Source organism: Rhineura floridana, chromosome 3, assembly GCF_030035675.1.
Source record: "Rhineura floridana isolate rRhiFlo1 chromosome 3, rRhiFlo1.hap2, whole genome shotgun sequence".
Lineage (NCBI taxonomy): Eukaryota > Metazoa > Chordata > Lepidosauria > Squamata > Rhineuridae > Rhineura > Rhineura floridana.
Genome location: NC_084482.1, coordinates 126,587,242 through 126,607,420, shown reverse-complemented (window position 1 = coordinate 126,607,420; position 20,179 = coordinate 126,587,242). Strand labels below are relative to the sequence as shown.

Here is a 20,179-nt window from a genome sequence, read left to right as displayed (position 1 = left end):
GTAAAGAAGTGCTGGGTTTGGTACTTTGAGGATTCATTAGATGGGATTGGGGCATGCTCAAAATCTCTCTCTATTTCTCTCTCATACACACACCCACTGATGTCATCTCCAAAGGAGCAGTTGGGGTCTAAACCATTTGCAGAGCATCCCAACCAACCAACTACTGCAGGGCAGATCTTGAGTAAACAGGCCTGGGGCTCTGCCAGCCCTATCATCACTCTTGAGCTAGGCCAGGAAGATAAACAACCTGGGGGCTCTTTGTTTCCCTGCCCTTTTGCCCTGCTGGATAAAGCAGCCTAAATATCAAGAGCTGTTGACAGGGGGAGAAAAAGGAGACAGTGAACCATCACACAGAGAGAGAGAGAGACTCGCCAATGCCTCTCCTCCACCAGCAGTCTGAACTTTCCGGCCAGCTGCTTTTCAGGCTGCCCTGCAGCCCATTTTTGCTCAGTGGAGCATGGAGGTGCTGATCTCCCAGCCCCTCTTCAATGGGGTCACTAGTGCTTGCATCTGAAACAAAAAGCTGAGGAGTGCCTCAACACAGCACTAAGCCCAAGGTTCAGTTCTTGGCTCTGCCAGTGAATCCATGCGGGTGTCAGGCTCTTCTGTTGCTCTTCAGGCCAGAGCACTGCCACAACAATTTTTTCCCAATTTTAAACAGGAATGATGTGACATGGTACAACTCTTGTACTGACACCGATCCTGGCTGCCCCACCCCCAACATCTTCCTGACTGCTATGACTGTGTTGCTGAAAATCCCTCGCTCCACCAACCTTGGACAAATCATTCATCTCTCTCTGGGCCTCTGTTTCCTGTATGATGAATAAGGGTCATATTTCTATGATAGACCATATGCTTCATACGCAAAAGACCCAGATTCAAAGTCCCTATCTGTTCTGAAACCCTGGCGAGCCACTGCTGGTCACTATAATCCAGGGGTGGCCCACCTGGGGCCCTACAGGTGTTATTGGACTCCAGCTCTCCATCAGCCCCAGCCAGGATGGGATTATGGGAGTCAGGGATTATGGGAGTTGTAGTCTGACAATATTTGGTGGGCCTCAGGTTTCACACCCGTGCTGCAGATGCTGTATTTCTGTCACATCAGCTGGGAAGACTGGACTGGACTGAGTTAGCTTGGATTCTGAATGGTGGGAATCAGAAGTGCTGAAACAGCACATGCAGTCTCCAGAAATGCAGCCATCTAGATGTGTCCAAGGTCTCTGGTCCTAAAGCCGTCAAACCTACGTCCCTCTCAACTTTATTGGATCAGGGCAAACCTTGCTTACATAAGCTATTCCAGGGCCTGGAGCAGTACTGTGGACAGAGACCAGCAAACATCCATATTTTGGGGGAGATATGGTGTCCCATTGTCCTCTTGTGCCCTTCAGCATGGGCTGCTCCAAACAGCCTCAACAGCAACATTCTTCCCTCTCCCCAGCTGCCAAGTTCATCAAGCCATTCTGAAAGAAAAGGTGGTTCAAGACTGCTTTCCAAAGTTTGGGGAGAGAAACCCAACAGCTCACAAAGCTCATTTGTCAGGCTTGACACAGCACCACTCCCTCCATGGAAAACCTGCCCAAGACCCTTCCTGCTGCTAGCCTACAATTGCCAAGGAACAAAATCTGGATGTGTCCTGGTTCATCTCTGTTCCTGCCAAAACGGTGGGAACCTTCCTCTTATCTCCTGGAAGGTCAGAATGGGTCATCGCTAAGCAGGAATCCCTAAGTGCACCAACTGGTCCCTCCACAGCAATATGACTCCCAACCTTCCTGGGGCCTCTTCACAGGGTCAGGACATGATGGTGCTGTTTGTGAGGCCAGGGAGAGGCAGAGAAAACAGCAAAATGCTCAATAGAAAGTTAACAGCAATGAAGGGTCATGGGTGAATTATGCTCCTCCTAATATCGAGTATCAAGTTTTTCTCAGCACATCATAGTCCAATGACACAAGTCAAAGAAGTCTTGGTGCCCTGCTCCAAGAGCAGCAACTGACTCACAGCGCATTTCCTGATGCTTCTGATCTCCTTCACTTCATATCCCACCTCACTTATGGGCAAAGCAAAGGGTGTTCCTTCCCCATCCAAATGGTCACTTACATTGATGTCTTTGCCTGCCCAGTTGCATTCTTCCCTCCACTCCACGGGTGCCGGCCAATAAATCTGTGTGAGCAAATATGAGCAAATATCAGGGAGACCATTAGCCAAAAACATTTTTTCCTGGTGTAGTCATTCGTCACACTTCAAGTTACTAAAAAGCTATTTTTAAAAAAAAAAAAAACATTGGTAGTAAAGCATCCCAGTTGTAGTGCTCCTGTCTTCCTTTAATCATGATCCCACCATCTGTCTCCCTACAATTTTAAGACCTGAGCTTCTTCTAGGATGGACATAGAACAATGTACAAAGGCTGCGGTGGACATTATGGATATTATTTATTTATTTATGCTGTTATATATTCAAAATATTTATATGCCACCTTTCAGGGCACCTTGGAACTTATAAAAATAAATAAAACCATATTAAAAAAAATTAAATCCAAATAAAACACTCTGATGACAGCCCCCACTAAAAACAGCAGCAATTGAAAGCAGTTTAAACGCCAACTTAGAGCACTCTTAATAAAATGCAGTTTAAAACAAGTGTTTATGATCTGTTTAAAAACCAGTAAAGATGGGGGCATGTGTACCTCTTTGGAAAGAGAATTCCAAAAATATCAGGCCACTACTGAAAAGGCCCTGTCTCTAGTGCCCACCAGTCTGATGGATCCTGATGGTGGGCCTTCAAGCAGGGCCTTAGAGGTTGTTTTTAAGCCCAGGATAGGTTCATGTGGGTGATGAACTGCAAGACTGATATCCCATGACCAGGATTAAACTGGGGAATACCTTGCATACCAGAAGTCACTGTAACTGAATTGCTTGGATATGTGTGTGCCACTAATCTGCCTGTCACTCCTACTGGGTTTAGCTGGAGGTAGGGTTTACCTCTAGAGCATGCCATAAGCTTTGATGTGATGAGTCTTGCAAATGGGAACAATGGCACAACCATATACACGTTCTCCTCTGTAGTAAGGGGGCAATCTGCAGGTCATTTGCCAGCAGCCATGATGCAAAGCTTTGTTTATGTACAAGATCCGGCAGTTTGCTGTGTGCAAAGAAACAGACAGCAGAGAAGAAAGCCATTTTCTGCCATCTTACAAGAAACCGTGTTGCATTAAGTCAGACCATTGATCTGCCTACACACTGACTGGTAGTGGTGGCTCTCCAGGCTGTTAGACAGGAAATCAGCATTACCTGGAGGGGCCAGGGATTGATCCTGGGACCTTCTGCATGCAAACCATGCGCTCTACTCCTGAGCTATGCCCCCCCCCATCCCAGCTGTACAGGCCAGGAAGCACAAATGCTCCAGGAGCAGAGGGTTGGAGGTGCTGGCATTGTGTTCCCAAAGGGTTTCCCCTGCTGGTCTAGGAATGCAGCTTCCATCCACAGCCCAGCGGTGAGGGCATCAGCAGCCTCAACCAGCCCTCTTCCAACTCCATTAACCAGGGAAGTTCATTATAGAAGATTTCACGGAGCAGTCTGGAATGCAGGATCTGTTGTCATGACGAGCAGGAAAGAGAGCCACTAAAGGCTCCCAAAGGCTCAAGAGCAGAGAAGGGAGTTAAAAAGAGAACATAATATCTCAGTGTTGTTATTTAAAAATTTTCCGTGTTGTCCTGCAATCCAGAATTTCCAGGGCAGTTTACAATAGTGGTGTTGAGTTTGAGAGGGTACAGACAGATACACCTAGGAACTCTGCCCTGGTTTAGGTAGCAAGCCCCAGGCAGCCCAGAGCCGGGCTACCTTCTTGTCCTGCTTGCTGATGTTGTCTAGGCTCAAGGAGGCCAGGTAGTTTTTCCCGCCCATGAAAAGCCGTCCTCTCTCTTCATCCAGCAGCAGTGAGTCAAAGCAGCAGGAGCGTTCCAGCTCATAAGTGTGCAGTCCGTGGCGCATTCGCAGATCTGGAGAAAGGAAAAGGAAGGAAGGAAAGAGGCTGAATGACAATCACAACTGCAGGGATGCTTGGATGTTGTGCACAACTCCATTTGCATTCCCAAAGCCAAGTTAGAGGGAATCTGCCGGAGCCAACTGAGCATAGCGCAAGGCACATAAAGGAAAGGCAATCTCCAATTGTTTTCTGCTTTTTAAATGGTTTTTTTTAATAGTTGCAGATCACCCTGTATTCAGGAACTGAAAGGAGAGCCATATATGTTAAAATAAACAAACAAAACTGCAGACTTGTAAAGGTGACCATTTCCACAAGTGCACTCCAAGAGATGTTAAGATCTGTATGATAAAGTGAATGTCCTTGTACACATTTTCCTGTTAACTTTCATGTACTGTGATGAGTATTGTAGCCCCATGCTGTTGCTTGGCCACCAACTTCATAAGGAAAGTGTAAAAGATTATTATCATTTCCTCAGAAATAAGCAGACTTAAGAAGGTGACTGGCTAGTTAAATTGCAGTTTGCCCTATACAGTTCTCTGGTATCTAATAAATGGGTGCAGAAATCTCCCACAGTGTGACTGGGACACTGACATACTTGACAGTGACCCATGTTCCAAGTCTTGGCTCCACAGATGATTTTTATGTGACCTTGGCCAAGTCAAGGTCCTCCCTCGAAGCCTCTGAACTCTTCACACCTTTCTATTTATTCAGACTGAAAGTGTCTTGGAGGAAGGCTAAGCCCCTTCACTTTGCTGCACTCAGCAGAACAGGCTTTTGAGGGCAGTGCAATCCTAATAACTGTGTCACCACAGTTGCAGAGGGGATAGCTCAATATCTTTGACTGCCAAAGGGTTTCCAATTGCAAGGGAGTGTCAGGAAGATGGCTTTTAAGGATTCCATCTAACGCAACTATGTCCAACCCCCAAACAGAAGCTGGGAGAAAAAAGGTCCGATTTGGTTCTTAAACTGCAGATATGCAGCTTCTGTGCTCCAGTAGGTGTTGCTGCCATTTGGAAACATAGGCTGTAGCAGCCATGATCCCAAGAGTCCTGTGGGCACTCCCAAGCCTGAAGTTTCTGATGACCTTGCTCTGGCTGTGTACCGTTCAAGCAGTTAGCAGGGAGTTGGCTGGGGTGCTGGTCCAGGGGCTTCTGCTGATTTTACCTTCCCACCCTACCCCCAACCCAGATCCAATCTCTGGCCTGCTTAAGACCCGTCCTCTTACACCCACCTTTTAAGCCCCCTCCCTGATCTGTTCCACCAGCTTTAACAGGTTAGCAGCCTTGACAGCAGCATGACATTAATCTCCTAGCACAACAGGCATCTGCGCAGAGAAAGGGCCCTTTCTCTATGTGCGGAGCCTAATCTGCTTTCGGCAGCAGGAACAAATAAGCCATTGTGGTGAAGTGGAAGAAAGCGGCTGGCAGGGGAGCAATCCACCCGCTAATGAGCTGCTGTCCATGGGGTGCACAGTGTCCAGAGGAAAGTCATGGCCTGATCTCCCTCCAACCCCACCTTGAGAATGCTGGGTTTTCATCATTATAACCTTCTGGTCCAGCAGCAGTACTGATTTGACGTAGCCTCCTCTCCCTTCCATCTCCCTCCTCCTGTGTTCTCTGCTTCTGACTGTGCCACAGAATGGACATGGAAGAGCTTGACTTTGCCTAGCTTAGCACAGCCACCTCTCCTTACCTGGCTCTAGTCCCGCCTGTTCCTTCCTGTCCTGTCTGCTTTAAACAAAAAAACAATTTTGTGCTGGGACTGAACCAAAATCTCAAGGTGGTGGGACATAACTAGACACATATCCAAGTTCAGAGAGCCACATAAGAAAGTGGCTCATGTGACTGTGATGTCATGTGATTGTGACTGATGGCTTACAATCATTTGGCTAATTGTGGGATGCTTCTTTTTCCATGCAAATTATATTCTGGCTGCTTTTTGCCCATGAGGAGCTGTTCACATAAGCCTTTCAACATGAGCTCAGAGTTAAACATGATGCCATCACATTGGACATGGACACTTCCCTGGGAGGAGCAGTGCATAGCTTAAGGGTACTCCTGGATCCAACATTTGTCACTGGAGGCTCAGGTGGCCTTGGTAGCTAGGAGTGACTATTTCCAGCTATGGCTGATGTGCAAGCTATGATCTCTTTTGGACAGAGAGGACTTGGCCACTGTACTCCATGCTCTGGTAACTTCCAGACTGGATTATTGCAGTGTTCTGTGTGGGGCTGGCCTTTAAGATTACTCTGAAACTTGAACTGGTCAAAAATGCAATAGCCAGATGAACTTTGAACTCATGTAACACATTTTAAAACAGATGCATTGGTTGCCAGTTTGTTTCTGGGCACAATTGAAGATATTCACTTTGGTATATGAAGTCCTAAACAACTTAGGCCACAATATCTGAAAGACTACCTCCTTCAGTAAAGACCTCCGTGGTGGCAGAGGGACCCCTCTTGGCAGTTCCATCGCCCTCAGAAGTTCAAGGGGTGACAGCTCAGCCGAGGCCATTCTCTGACAGTCCCTGAGTTGTGGAACTTGTTCCCTACAGAGGTCTATCTGGTACCTTCATTATATAGCTTTCATTATATGCTGCACCTCTTTACCATGGTCTTTTACATTTGAGATATTTTTTCAGGATCCACTGTATTCCGTTGATTGTAAATTGTTTTAATTGATTTTAATATAGTATTTTTACAGCGCTATAACTTGCCCTGGGGCCTTATATTGAAGGGAGATTAAAAATGCTAATAATAATAATGGCAATAATAGTGATTGGGTGCATGTTCCCCCACTGAAATGAATGGAAGAGTCCTTGCAGGCAAGGGAGTTCCACGTGTGCATCAAAGTCTCAGGACCTGCAGCAAAGTGCAGGGTTTTGGTTAGAGCAGAAGTTAGTCAGCACAGTTTTCAGTGGAGCAAAAGCCAGGCTATCATGACATTTTTCTGTTGTCAGTCCTGATATGGAAGGAAGTTTCTTTCTCATGCCCTTACATTGACCATTTAAAGCCAAATCAGGACTGTGGCAAGCCCTAGTGTAAATATGAATTGAAAGCGCTCATTGACTTTGACCTTAAAAATCTACGTTCCTGTTTTTATTTGCATACAAGTTGGCACAAGGCTCTGCACTTGGCTAGCCCACAAAGCACCCATGCACCTGTGTGTTCCACTTGTATGTTTCTGTTTCACCTCCAGAAAGGCTCCTCCTCATGCTCTGCAGTAAAAAGGAAAGAGTGCAGAGAGGAGGAAAGATGGTGCAAGAGTGTGGCAGGGAGGGAGACAAGGAAGAGCCACATCTGGTACCTTCTTCAGAACTGGCTTTTAATCACATTGATTTCTGATAAACTGATCAGCTGGACCCCTCTTGCTTTCTCTGTCACCTACAGGAGATTCAGTAGAAGCTCTATATGGAACAACTGGTTAAAAATAAAAATATCTTAAAGAGAAGGGGAACAAAAAAGAAAAGAAAAAGAATCACTTTGTTGTGTCCCCTTGGGATGGAGAGTTAAGGTTTTCCAGTGGTTGATTACAATGGCATATTTTTAAATGCAGCCTATAAGGTTGTTGTTGTTTTGATGATAAAAGATGCCAGTCTCCAGTTTCAGATATTTTAGAGCAAAGGTGTGAAACTGTACCTGGGTGGCAGAATAGATCCTAGCTTCCCCCATCCTCATGGGCCACTTTGACAGGTGGTAGGGCCACCCATCTATCAAGCACTTGATGTCATTATGACGTCAAATGACAACTTTGAAGGGGCTCACTGTCAGTGATAATCAGCTGATTTGTGTTGTCAGTAAGCCTCTCTTTGTTCATTTGCAGGCATGGTTTGTATTCAAACCACTCCTGTGAATGTGCTAACTGCAAAGCCAGTCTGCAGAGGAAAAATGTCTGTTTGCAGGAACAGTCTGAATGCAAATCACACCTGCAAATGGACAACTTTAAAGGTCGCTGTCAGCAACCAACAGCTGGTCTGTGCTGTTGGCAAGCCCCACTTGCCAAGGAACAATCAGGAGTGCTCTTTAAGCTCCCAATTGTTCTTTTGCAGCTGCATACTTACCTGTCCTACACTTGACAACGCATATGACAACAGGTGGGCATGGTTTGGGGGAAATGGTCTCTTGGGCAAGATTAGGGCCCCTGTGTCCTGCCCAGAGTCTGAGAGATGAGACGGAGATGAGACTGGAATTAATTCTTGTTTTATTAGAGTAACGGTTACATCGAAAGCAGTGCACTTCATAGACCTCTCTATGCTGACTCACTACTGACCCTAACTAGGCTACCTAAGCATGCTCTGCAAAATGTGGAGTAAGTTGACTCAGCACCCCAATCAGAGGGGCACCGTCTTAAATAGAAAAGGTCTTTGCCTGTAATCTCTGACTCCTTTGAAGTTCCACCTTCTGAACGACCCGCTTCACGCGGGCCGAGGGGGAGGGCGAGCCCTCGCCTGCTCATCTGACAGGACAGACTCACTACGTGCCAGCTCGACTTCAGGGGCAGGGAACCGTTTGAAGTGCCAGGCGGGGAGTCCTGGGGGGGTGGAGTTCGCGCGTGCACGAGGTCATCCCCCAACGGCTCTGTTGGGGTGCTTGTAGGTGGAGCGAGCTCTGCGTTGATGGGAGGACTGTCTGTGGGAACTGGTGGGCTGTTGACTTCACCCCCTCCCTCAATGCCCTTGAAAACCTCATCCACCTCTGGCTCCTCCCCCTGATCTATCTGGGGAAGCTGGGGCTCCACCGACTCCTCTCCCTGCTCCTCCTGGGGAAGTTGGGGCTCAACACCCTGCTATGCTGAATTAAGTCCATAGGCTGGAGGTTTCCCACCGCTCTTTTAGGATTGAATGGGCTGATCAATGAGTGATCAGTGACAGCAATTACTACCCTTTGGGGGCCTAGGAATCGAGATGTCTGGCGCACTCAGTCTGGTTTTGGTTGGACTTAAAATCAATAGAGTCCCTTCTCCGAGGGAGCTGCAGAGAGTGGCAATGTGAGAATGGGCTTTTCCAATTGATTGCTATCACGTATGCAGATTGTTCTCCCCATGGAAACACACCTGAGGCTTATCCTCATGGGAGCATAACTTGGTGCTAAAGACACTGTTTTTACCTCTGTTTTCTGTTTGCACAATCCACAGTAAGGGCTCAATGCCAGCAGCAAACATGGTGTTTTCTAGTCACACTTGAGGGGAAGCATCAATCATGCAGTTTCCTAAAGACCACACCCTCTAATTTAACATTTCTACTCCCGCTGGTTACCTGGCAACCAAGCATGCTCACTTTGTTCTACCAGTACGTTTCATTTAAAAAACAGCAACAACCCAGAAGTGTGATTATTTGTATTTTCACTGGTACAATCAGCGGCATCACTAGCAGGAGTGTGGGGGGGTGCGGACCTCCGGTGCGCGCCCTCCCAGGGGCATGGACGAGGTGGCTGGGCTTGTGTGCGTGTGCATGTGCGTGCGCACTCGAGGCCAGCCACCCCATCCATGCCTCTGGTAGGGCGCGCGCCGGAGGGGCACCCAGGTGGAGAAGGCCTGGGAACCTCCCTCGCCCCACCGACGCTGCTCCTGGTCTCGCCCGCCCGCCTCCTTGGAGGAGTTGGAGCAGCCTTGCTGGGCAATGGCGCGAGGCGGCTCTGGGTGTCACTCCCCTCATGGTGACACCCGGGTGCGGGCCGCACCCTCCGCACCCTGGTAGTGATGCCCCTGGGTACAATACAGCTGAGATACAAATCTTTGTTTGAGCAGTGTTATGCTTTTGCGCACAAGTTAGGGGGGGAAAGAACATAAAGGCACCATTTGCAGCAACATAAAAAAGGCTTGCACAATGGGAGAGAGCAGCAGAAGTTTCTCTTCAGCCCACAGGAAATGAAATGAAAGAAGGTAAGAGGAAGGAGTGGGTGTGGAGAGGGGAACGATTGACACACCCACCTAAAAGCATCAGAGCAAAGTGTCTGCAAGCCCTAGAGATACAGAGTGAAGACATTTTTTCCTTCCCTTTTTGGATTATCAGAGGATTGGGTTAGTACAGATTTATGGAGGGGAAACTGTGTGATAGCTGCTGTTTGCCAGTAACGTCATGTGAAACGTCATGTGCAAATTAAAAGGGAATGCAAGTAGCACCTGACACACAGTAAAACCCTGTGTAGATGAGCCCCTGGTGCCATCACTGTCAGTTTTTCAGCTAAGATATTCCTATTTATCTGGGGTTTTGGTTTTAATTGGGATGATGCTTGTGGTGTCTACCTTTTAACTGGGTAGACAGGATTCTTACTTTTTATAAAATTGTTGGGTGAGGGTTTTTTAAGGTAAAATTTGTCTTTTATTGTATTTCCTGATGCATTATTTTTAAATGTTTGTAAGCTTTGTGTAGTGAAATGAAGTTGTTTATTATTGTTGTTATTGTTGGAACAAACACTCCCAGGAACCCCAGAATGAGTGCCTGCACCGAAGGAATATTTCGCACCCCTCTCCAAAAGCAACTCATCTTCTGTCTCCTTTTTTGCTGTTCCACATACGCTAGGGATGTAGAACCTGTGGCCTTCTCAATGTTTTTGGACGACAACTCCCATTGTCCCTGCCCATTGGTCATTCTGGCTGGGGCTGATGGGAGTTGGAGTCCAACAGCTTCTAGAGAGCCACAGGTCTCCAACCCTACCATCCACGATGCCTTTCCCCTTCCCATAAGGACAACATGATCTCTTACCCTTCCTCCCTAGTGCATGTGACACACTGCTGAAGGACTTGGCCATGAGCATTCAAGGACTGACGTCATAAGGGGTAGCTCAGCTACTAAAGCTGCTGCCTAGCAAGTTTAGAAATCACTCAAAAGATGAGATGTTCTAACATGTCACTAGATTGGGCCAACTGCCAGAAGATAAGAAAGCACCACAATGTTTTTAGCAGAAACTTCCATAAAGATTGTACCTGCGCTAGTAACTCAGACTAGTGCCCCACTGATACTGCTGCTGCTAGCAGTAGAAAAAGCTGATGCTAGTCTAGTCTGGCTTTCCATTGCTTTGTCATTGTAAAAGGGGCTCCCAAAAAGAACCCTACCAAAATAAGACTTTGGTAGAATCCATTTATCACCAGAACAGGATGTACCCCAGTCTCCATCAGACTATACCATGAAATCTGCTACGTCCTAGGAATCTAACACTTTATTAAAGAAAGCCCTGTGTTTGTAGGAAAACATTTGAAAATTGGAAATCTTGTAGCATAGGCCCAGGAACTAGAGTCTAGTTAAAAGAATGATGATTGACCATTGATTTATGACCACATTACTAGATGTTTTAATAATGAGTGACAGAATTTGTCGGGGATGGTTGTGGACTTGGTCCTCTTTAAAGGCAAGCCAACAAATTAGATGACTTTATGTGGTCCATTCCAGTACAAAATTCTATGATGTCATCTCTGAGTGCATGAGAGAATTTCTTCCCCTCTTAGTGAGAGATGCTTTTATTTCACACAAGCACACGCTTTATTTATCATACTAAAGGACTATCTAATCTCTAAAACACTTCCAGATACTTTAAAAGATGCATTCTCAAGCAGCAACAGAGTATTTTAGTTCTCTGCTATTATTGCTTCCAGCAGACTAATAAATGGGACAAGTTTAGTGGGACAAGGGAGTGTACATGTGTATGGGAGAAGATAGACTGTGGTCCACCAACAGACTGCAATTTTGTGGCTGACCATCTAGTAATTCTTGCTGTCTGCTAGAATTCTTACAAAGACTGCTGAACTAGGAAGACCTTGATTTGATTTAGCTAGGGACTTCTTACGCTTTTAAGCGAGAGTGCATACTCAGGATCACTTAAGCACTGAATTGGTATGTCTTAATGTTAAATGATCCTGATTGTGCTGTCTTACTTCATAGATGTAAAATCCATTGGTGAACCACAGGAGTTCTAGTTAAAAACACCCAGAGAGAAATGGCCCACCCCTGAGGTACGTATTCTGAGAATTTTGGTTAACAGCCTTGAGTATGTCCATTGACCATTGATTTATCTAGCCCTTTTAAAAATATAGTCGTACTGTTGTGCATTATCAATTCTTTGTCCAATTCATCTTGTTTATTTGAAACTTGTAGAGCATTAACATTACCACTTAATCTGCAGTGTTATATAGAAATGAACAAATGTTCGATTTGGCCTTCCTCTGTATATAAGCATATTGCCACAATGTATGGGATAAGATCCAGACCTCAATAACACCAGCACATAAATCTGAGGTAATGTTAAGAACATAAGAACATAAGAAGAGCCTGCTGGATCAGGCCAGTGGCCCATCTAGCCCAGCATCCTGTTCTCACAGTGGCCAACCAGGTCCCTGGGGGAAGCCCACAAGCAGGACCCGAGTGCAAGAACACTCTCCCCTCCTGAGGCTTCCGGCAACTGGTTTTCAGAAGCATGCTGCCTCTGACTAGAGTGGCACAGCACAGCCATCACGGCTAGTAGCCATTGATAGCCCTGTCCTCCATGAATTTGTCTAATCTTCTTTTAAAGCCATCCAAGCTGGTGGCCATTACTGCATCTTGTGGGAGCAAATTCCATAGTTTAACTATGTTGCTAACATTAAGTAAACTTGGTCTCCAGGTTTACATGAGTGTGAAGAGGAAAAGGGTCCAGTTTTCATCTTACTATTGAAAGAACATAATTTCTCCAGATTTACATCAATTGATTGTCCCTTTCCAAATCCCCCATACTTCCTTATTCCTAGTCCAAACTGGAAACTGAGTGTACCAGATACAATTTGGAGCATCAGGAAAATGATGCACAACTCTTCGTGACCTTGTGTGTCTCCGTAAAGATCACTTGTTATGTCATAGAAGGGAGGCAGAGCACAGAGGGAGTGACAAATGGGACATCATAAGATGTAATCACTCAGTACACAGAATATTAGTTGCTGTCACATTTCTAACTCCTGTGCTTACCACCTTCACTCCACAAACATTCTGTCTTTCTGCTTATCGTCTCCCAGTCTGTCTCTCTGAGATTTGTTCTATGAAAATACATTGTCCGTGGCTGCATCCTATTGACGGCCCCATCACTTATGGAGGAGGGCCCATTTGAAACACACAAAACCAATCCCTAGTTCACACCTTCACTGAGAAGTTACAAACTACCTTCCATGAGATGCCCCCTCCCCACTCCTCATCTGTCACTCCCACTGGTTTGACCTCCTCCTTGACCTTACTGTGGAAGGAGAGCTTCAGACGGGGATTGGTGCTGGTAGCCGTGGCTCCATTCCCAGTCAGCAACAGGAGCACCAGTGCCTGGATCATAGCAGCTGCTGCCTCTTCTCCTCCGCAAATGCTGGACTCTGAACCTCTGGAGGCTGAAAGACAGAAAAGCATGAGTGAGACTGTCTGCCAGATCAGGTTACAATAGCAGCCTCGCAAACGATAAATGGGAGAAGGAGGCAGTGAGGGGGAAAATCCTCAGCTGGCCTTAGAAAGGGAAAGACCCATCCAGATAAATCCCCACCCAGACCTACCTGTCAGTTTTCTGCTGTCACACCACACCCAGAAATGCAGCTGAAATGCTATACCTACAGTGCAGGTCAGTGTGGTGTAGCAGGTAGATTGTTGGACTATGACCCTAGAGGCCCAGATTCAAATGTTCACTTAGCCCATCATGCCCAGGGTGACCTTGGACCAGTTATTGTTTCTCAGCCTAATTTGCCTCACAGGATTGTTGTAAAGATAAAGCTGGAGGGAGGGCTATGTATGCCACCCTCAGCTCATTGGAGGAAGAGTAGGAGAAACCTAAGGCCCTTATTTTGACAAGGATTCACTAGAACTTCCACAGCTGCCGCCACAACTTCTTTTTCTACATTTACTTAACTAGTTTATGCCACTCTCTGCCCAACGTCCCACTGGGGGCCATCTTCTTATCGTAATTTTCAGGATGCACTCCTAACCTCCTACTTTTGGATCTGTCCTGCTTGGCACCATTGAAAATAGGCATTGAGAACTACATCTTGTATTTTGGTGGCAATCCAATGACTTCTGCAAGGAAATGGCAATGACAGAGCACCAGAATTGTACATAGAGTACTCAGGGCCATCACTGAATGTGTGCATACTATTAGGGCACTCAGGTTAGTGTCATCAATGGAAGAGAGATGGCATACTACTTAAAACACAAGACTATTTTCCTGTTTTGGCACTAGCAGTGGCCTCCAAAACAAAGCGGCTATATGAGCACTCCATCAAATGGTCAGATGAGTGCTCAGCATGTGGAGAGGTGAATAACATTTCCCGTTGGACAGGAACAAGGTGTCCTTGAGTTCAAAACAAGGCAGAACCTTAAAGGCTTACAAAGTTATTACGGCATATTCTTTCCTGGACTAGAGTGTACCTCATCAGAGTTTCATAGCAAAAACAACAGCAGCAGCGCTAAGACAGGTTTGTGCTTAGTGCTGCACTGCTCTAATGTGATACCTAGCTTCCATAAAACACAACAAGCTTTCCCTGTTATGTTTCACACAGCAAGATACGTAGGCAAATCTGCCATTGGACGCCCAGATTAGTCACCTGATCCCTAAAAATCCTGGATTTTACAGCATAGTTATTCACAGGAATGTAGAGGTGTCGATCATGTGACTGACTATCTGCCCAAGCCATTTACACATGGATCCTGCTGTCAGATTGTTAAAGCAGCAGATTGTGCATCCCATGTAAATGGGCCTTGAAGTTCAGCATTCTTAACTGATACCTAAATTGCCCCTGCATTGAAGAATCCCACTGTTAAGGAAATGACACTTATAGTGAAATCTTACACATGTCTACTCATAAGTAGGTCTTGCTGAGTTCAGTGGAATTTACTCCAACATAAGTAAGTACAGCCTTAAGTACAACACTGGTGGGTTTAGAAGTGTGGTCCAATACATGATGATGGAGCAGTGAAATAATAATAATAATAATATTTAATTTGTTTGTCGCCTATCTGGCAATTAGCCACTCTAGGCGACGTACATTAAAAGAGATAAAATACAATAACAGATGTAATCACATTAATCACAATAGGTAAAATACTGGACAGTCATCAATACATATAAAAGCAATTATAATAACAACATACGATAAATGACAGAATCATGGTGATTTACCCAATGACCTCAAAGGCTTGCTGGAATAGCCACGTCTTCAGGGCCTTGCGGAATACATCTAGGGAAGGGGCATGTCAAAGATCATATGGGAGGGAGTTCCAGAGAGTGGGGGGCACCACAGAAAAGGCCTCCCTAGTACCCACCAACCTAGCTGTTTTGGTTGGCGGGATTGAGAGAAGGCCTTGTGTGGCTGATCTAGTTGGGCGGCATAATTGGTGGCGGTGGAGGCGCTCTTTCAGGTAAGCTGGGCCGAAACTGTACAGGGTTTTAAAGGTTAAAACCAACACCTTGAATCGGGCCCGGAAAACAACCGGCAGCCAGTGTAGGTCAAACAACACTGGCGTGATGTGATCCCGTCGGCGGCTGTTGGTAAGTAAGCGCGCCGCCGCATTCTGTATAAGCTGTAATTTCTGGGTCGTTTTCAAGGGTAACCCCACGTAGAGCGCATTACAGTAGTCCATTCGAGAGGTGACCAGGGCATGCACCACGAGCAGGAGCTGTTGAACAGGGAGGTAGGGTTGCAGCCTACGTATAAGGTGTAATTGATACCAAGCTGCCCGGCTCACAGCCGAAATCTGAGCCTCCATGGACAGCTTGGAATCAAGAACAACCCCGAGGCTGCGGACCTGGTCCTGTAGGGGCAACTTCACCCCACCAAACACCAGGTCAACATCTCCTAACCCTCCCTTGTCTCCCACAAGTAGTACCTTGGTCTTATCAGGGTTCAACTTCAACCTGTTCCTGCCCATCCATCCACTCACGGATTCCAGGCACTTGGACATGGTCTCCACAGCCCTCTCTGGTGAAGATTTAAATGAGAGATAGAGCTGAGTGTCATCCGCATATTGGTGACACTGCAGCCCAAATCTCCTGATGATCTCTCCCAGCGGCTTTACATAGATGTTAAATAGCATGGGAGAGAGGATAGAACCCTGTGGCACACCACAATTGAGAGGCCAAGGGTCTGAAACCTCGTCACCCAATGCTACCTGTTGGCGCCTATCAGAGAGAAAGGACTGGAAAGACTAGGACTGCAATCCTAACACCACTTATCTGGGATTAAGCCCGAATGAATTGAATGGGACCTACTTCTGATTAGACATGGTTAAGATTGTAGCCTTAAATCTTTCTTGTAGCTCATTAGAGTTGACAGCAGAGCAATAGGAACAGCAGCCAAACCACACAAAGAAATAATCTCATGCTTGTGGCCGTGGGAATATGCTGTGCATTTTTTTTCACCAGCCATGTTGTCTTTGATTTTTTTATTTTATTTGCAGACTCTATAGACTTTTGATTTTGTGTCCTTAGATGTCCCCTGTTGGCATCCAAAGGGGTGGGAAGATCATTGGCCAGCTCAGCATCTCTTCCAGTACCATCTATACAGATTCTATGTAGAAGGATTCTATGTATAGATTCTATTTAAAAGAGGGGAGGGAGTAAGAAAACCATTGCTCATCCCAAACAGTGGATGGTGACAGTGCAGGAATGGAGAATGAAATGCTTCATTCAGCATTTCCTGGCAGGGGGGAGGGAGTAGGGGAGGGAGGATGAGGCAAAACCATAGGACAGTTGGGCTTCCACTGGTAAAAAGCCACTTTGTCCCAAGAGGAATGAATATGAGTCAGATAAGGATATGCTGAGAGCCCCTATGTTTTGTTTTCATGTGCAAAAGGAAAGGTCTCCTCATCTCCTAACAGTTTATGACACCCAAGGGTATAAATGAGATTCTGGGCACTTCCCAATGACCTATTTATTGAGCATTAATCTTGATTTGTTTATGACTTGCATCAAGCCAGCGTTATCCCACACATTTCAGGGCATTTTCCTGTCACTTTCCTTATCACCAAAACAAAACAAATGAGATATTTTGGGGAAATGGGTAGTGTTGTGCAAGACCTCCCAATCAACTGAAATTGTGCAACCTGAATTTGCCAGTATGTGATTGAATCTCACCTGAAATAGTGACAGCCTGGAAGTTCTATGCCCAGTTGAGGGAACCCAGGCAATCAGATACCCATCAGTTTCTTACTAGATTTGAAATCTCCTGAGTGCACGAAGAGAGCAACCAACCCAATTTTGTCGTTATTTGGGATCAACAGGCTGTTCTATCTCTTGACCAACATGTCTGTCTACCCCCACACTGGAGTTACCAGATTTGTACCTCAGTTTTTGGGAAGACAAAAGTTACTGCTTGCCTTTGTTAATCTGCTTCCAACTGGAGAGACTAGGCCATTAAAATTATGTCCCAGCTGAAAGTTTAGAGGGGGTGGAGAAGCTATTCAAGGCAAGCAGCTATGAAAGGCATCATGGCCTTCAAGACACTTGATGCCCAAGCATTTGAACTTCACACAAAAGGCTCTGGCAACCTATTATGACAAACAACTCATAAACCAGACAAAAAGTCAGCTCACCCTCCACCCATTCCTAAGGAAGATGGCTTTTCAGAGACAGGGAGGGCTATCTGTTTGCATGGCAACCAAGGTCAAAGTATCCAAGGGCTGTTGTTCACATCTGAGGCTACCTATAGGGCAGCTTCCCATCTTCTCCCTTCCTCAAGGAGATGCAACTTAGATGACTAAAACTGCATATCTATCAAAACAGGAGACCCAAATTCAGACGCAGAATGTAGGCATTTAGGCCTTAGGCAAAATTATACTTTTGTTATGTCACATGTTAAAAATCGGCATGATTCCCTTGTGTTAATTACATCTTCTGGAGCAATGTTTTGCACTAAAAACCTCAAACAGTTTGCTCTTAAATGGGAAGAAAGAGAGCTGAGCAGGAATGCACTTTATTTTATTTATTTATTTATTATTTGATTTATATCCCACCCTTCTTCCCACCATGCGCCCATGGCGGCAAGATAACCCAGGCTTATCTCTTATCCTACAATAGCTGGGGTTGGGGGGACGGACCAGAAGGGCTAAATATCTCTCCAGGGCCTATGAAATCAAAACCAGGTACAAATAAAGCCTCTTCAGAGAGATCTGAAGGTAATTGCTCTAGATCTATGTTAATGTATTTGGGGGGCCCTCCCCCCCAAATACTGTATATTCAGAAATAATAGAAACAGCCAACCTTCTAAACGTATAAGCTACAAGCCACAGGAGTTTTTGAATAGTTGCCCTCTTTTTCACTCCCCATCTCAGCTGCTTGTAGTCCCCGCCCCAGACCCCTAACATGCCCTTCCTCTTTCCCTCCCTCTCCTACATCCTATCATGATTTCACTCTTCTTTCCTCAGGCGCCTAATTTCTTCTCCATCAAGCCATGCTTGTCTTCCCAAGTTCAGAAAACCCAGAAGCAGCCTCCCTTGGACCCTCAAATAACATTCCGTTGTCACTCGTTCATCTCCCACATCCTGAGAGGACCTGTAGTTCAGCAGTAGAGGCCAAGTTCTGCATGTCTCCCAGGTTCAGCGAATGGCAGGAGCAGGAAGCAGGCGCTGGGGGAAACCCCTGCCTTAGAGAGCTGCCTCCTGTTGGAATCAACCACGTTGAGGTAGAAGGAGAAACAGTCTGATCAGGCAGCTTCCTATGGGGACAGGGCAGTATATACTGCATGCATGTGCACTGCGGAAGGGTTTCATCACTGACTGTCTTTGGACACCACACCTCCTCCTCAGGACCAGCACACATTTCTCAGGACGCATCCTGGCAGTCCTCGAAGGGGCAGTTTCCATGTTAAGGAGGGGCTCCCACATGGAAATTAGAGCAAATGGCAACAGTATGGTGGCTTCTCCACATTGCAGGCCCAACAGCTAGTACAGCATCTCCTTGCATTATGCAGGGAATCTGCATCCCAATGCCAGGAACCTTAAGGGGTGGTACGAAGGCTACGACTCGTGGACAGGCCCTGAGATGTAGCACGTGGATGTGGCGTGCATCATCCATAAAGGTGCAGCATCAGCTGCTCCATATTTGTCCCGTCTGCAGGTGCCAGCGCCACCCTCCCCAGCACCCTCTCCAAATCTACATCAGTCCTTTCTTGCAATTGTGTCCATTGTGCCCATATTTTTCCGTGCAACAGAGCTGTCTGTGTGCTTGGGAAAAGATCGATTAAAGTCTGAGACCATTGTAGGTCTGCTGCTGGAAGAAATTGTTTCAGAACTTCAACCTAAAGGCATGCCACAAGGTGTGTGTTTCTGTCACCTACTTCTCACACATAGATGGTGCTGCTACAGCCTGTGAGGATTTCCTTTCCCTCTCTATCAGATACCAAAAGGCAATGCATAACACACAACCACCACCCCACTTAAAACATGTCTGTGTTTGCCAGACTAAACTTCAGTAGCCCCCTGCACTGTGCACATCAACAGAGTGGGACAAATAAGCATAATCACTGAGGAGTTTCTGTAGCTTGTTCTATACTATTACTGACCTAGTTCTTCCCTTTGCAATAACTGCTTTTGATCTGTGAATATTAAGAAATTATGCAGATTCAGCCACTCTGCAGCACAGCAGCATTGCTATGTCAGAGAAGTAGATAGTCCTGTAATGGGATGTGTGGGTTGGGCAGTGGAATGTTTTCATAAATACATTTAGAATGGTTGATGTGACAGCTGAAATTAAATAGTATGTTGAATGTGTGGTGGTTGCAGGCTAATGCAAGTGCAATATACAATATAAGTACAATGTACGTCTACAGTGCTTAGCATTAATTCAATTACATTAATTCATTTTTTGGGGTGGGAGTTGCTGTAGATAGCCACAGTTTTGTTTAGTATATAAAGGCAAGAATGCTGGATACTAAAACGGCTTGGGACTTGCCGGGTTATCTGAAGTATCACCTCCTCCTACATATACCTGCCCGGACTTTGAGATCATCTTCTGAGACTCTTCTTCCGCTGTGCCTGCCAAATGAGGTTTGGCAGATAGCTATGAGGGAGAGGACCTTTTCAGTGGTGGCACTGCAATTGTAGAATGCCGTCCCTAGAGAAGCTTGCCTGACACCTATATTGTGGGCCTTTTAGTTCCAGGCGAATACTTTAAAAACATTTCCTAAGCTCTTCAGTCTTAAAGCCTTTTAGTGGTTTTAGGATCTTTGGGGGTATTTTTGGCATTTAAAGATTTATGACATTTTAGTGTGTTGTG

General features: G+C 46.0%; 1 protein-coding gene across 3 annotated transcripts in view; it reads right to left on the bottom strand.

The window, feature by feature from the left end:
- The window catches only part of SEMA3B (semaphorin 3B), a 54,254-nt gene that overhangs the window by 22,168 nt on the left and 11,907 nt on the right, over positions 1–20,179 (bottom strand). For all 3 annotated transcript variants that reach the window (XM_061617815.1, XM_061617813.1, XM_061617816.1), the window contains exons 2-4: positions 13,173–13,313; positions 3,834–3,991; positions 2,095–2,157 (exon numbers count right to left, since the gene is read on the bottom strand). In XM_061617815.1, coding sequence (XP_061473799.1) covers positions 2,095–2,157; positions 3,834–3,991; positions 13,173–13,260 — 309 coding nt within the window. In that variant the 5' untranslated portion in view covers positions 13,261–13,313. The remainder of the gene's footprint in view (positions 1–2,094; positions 2,158–3,833; positions 3,992–13,172; positions 13,314–20,179) is intronic.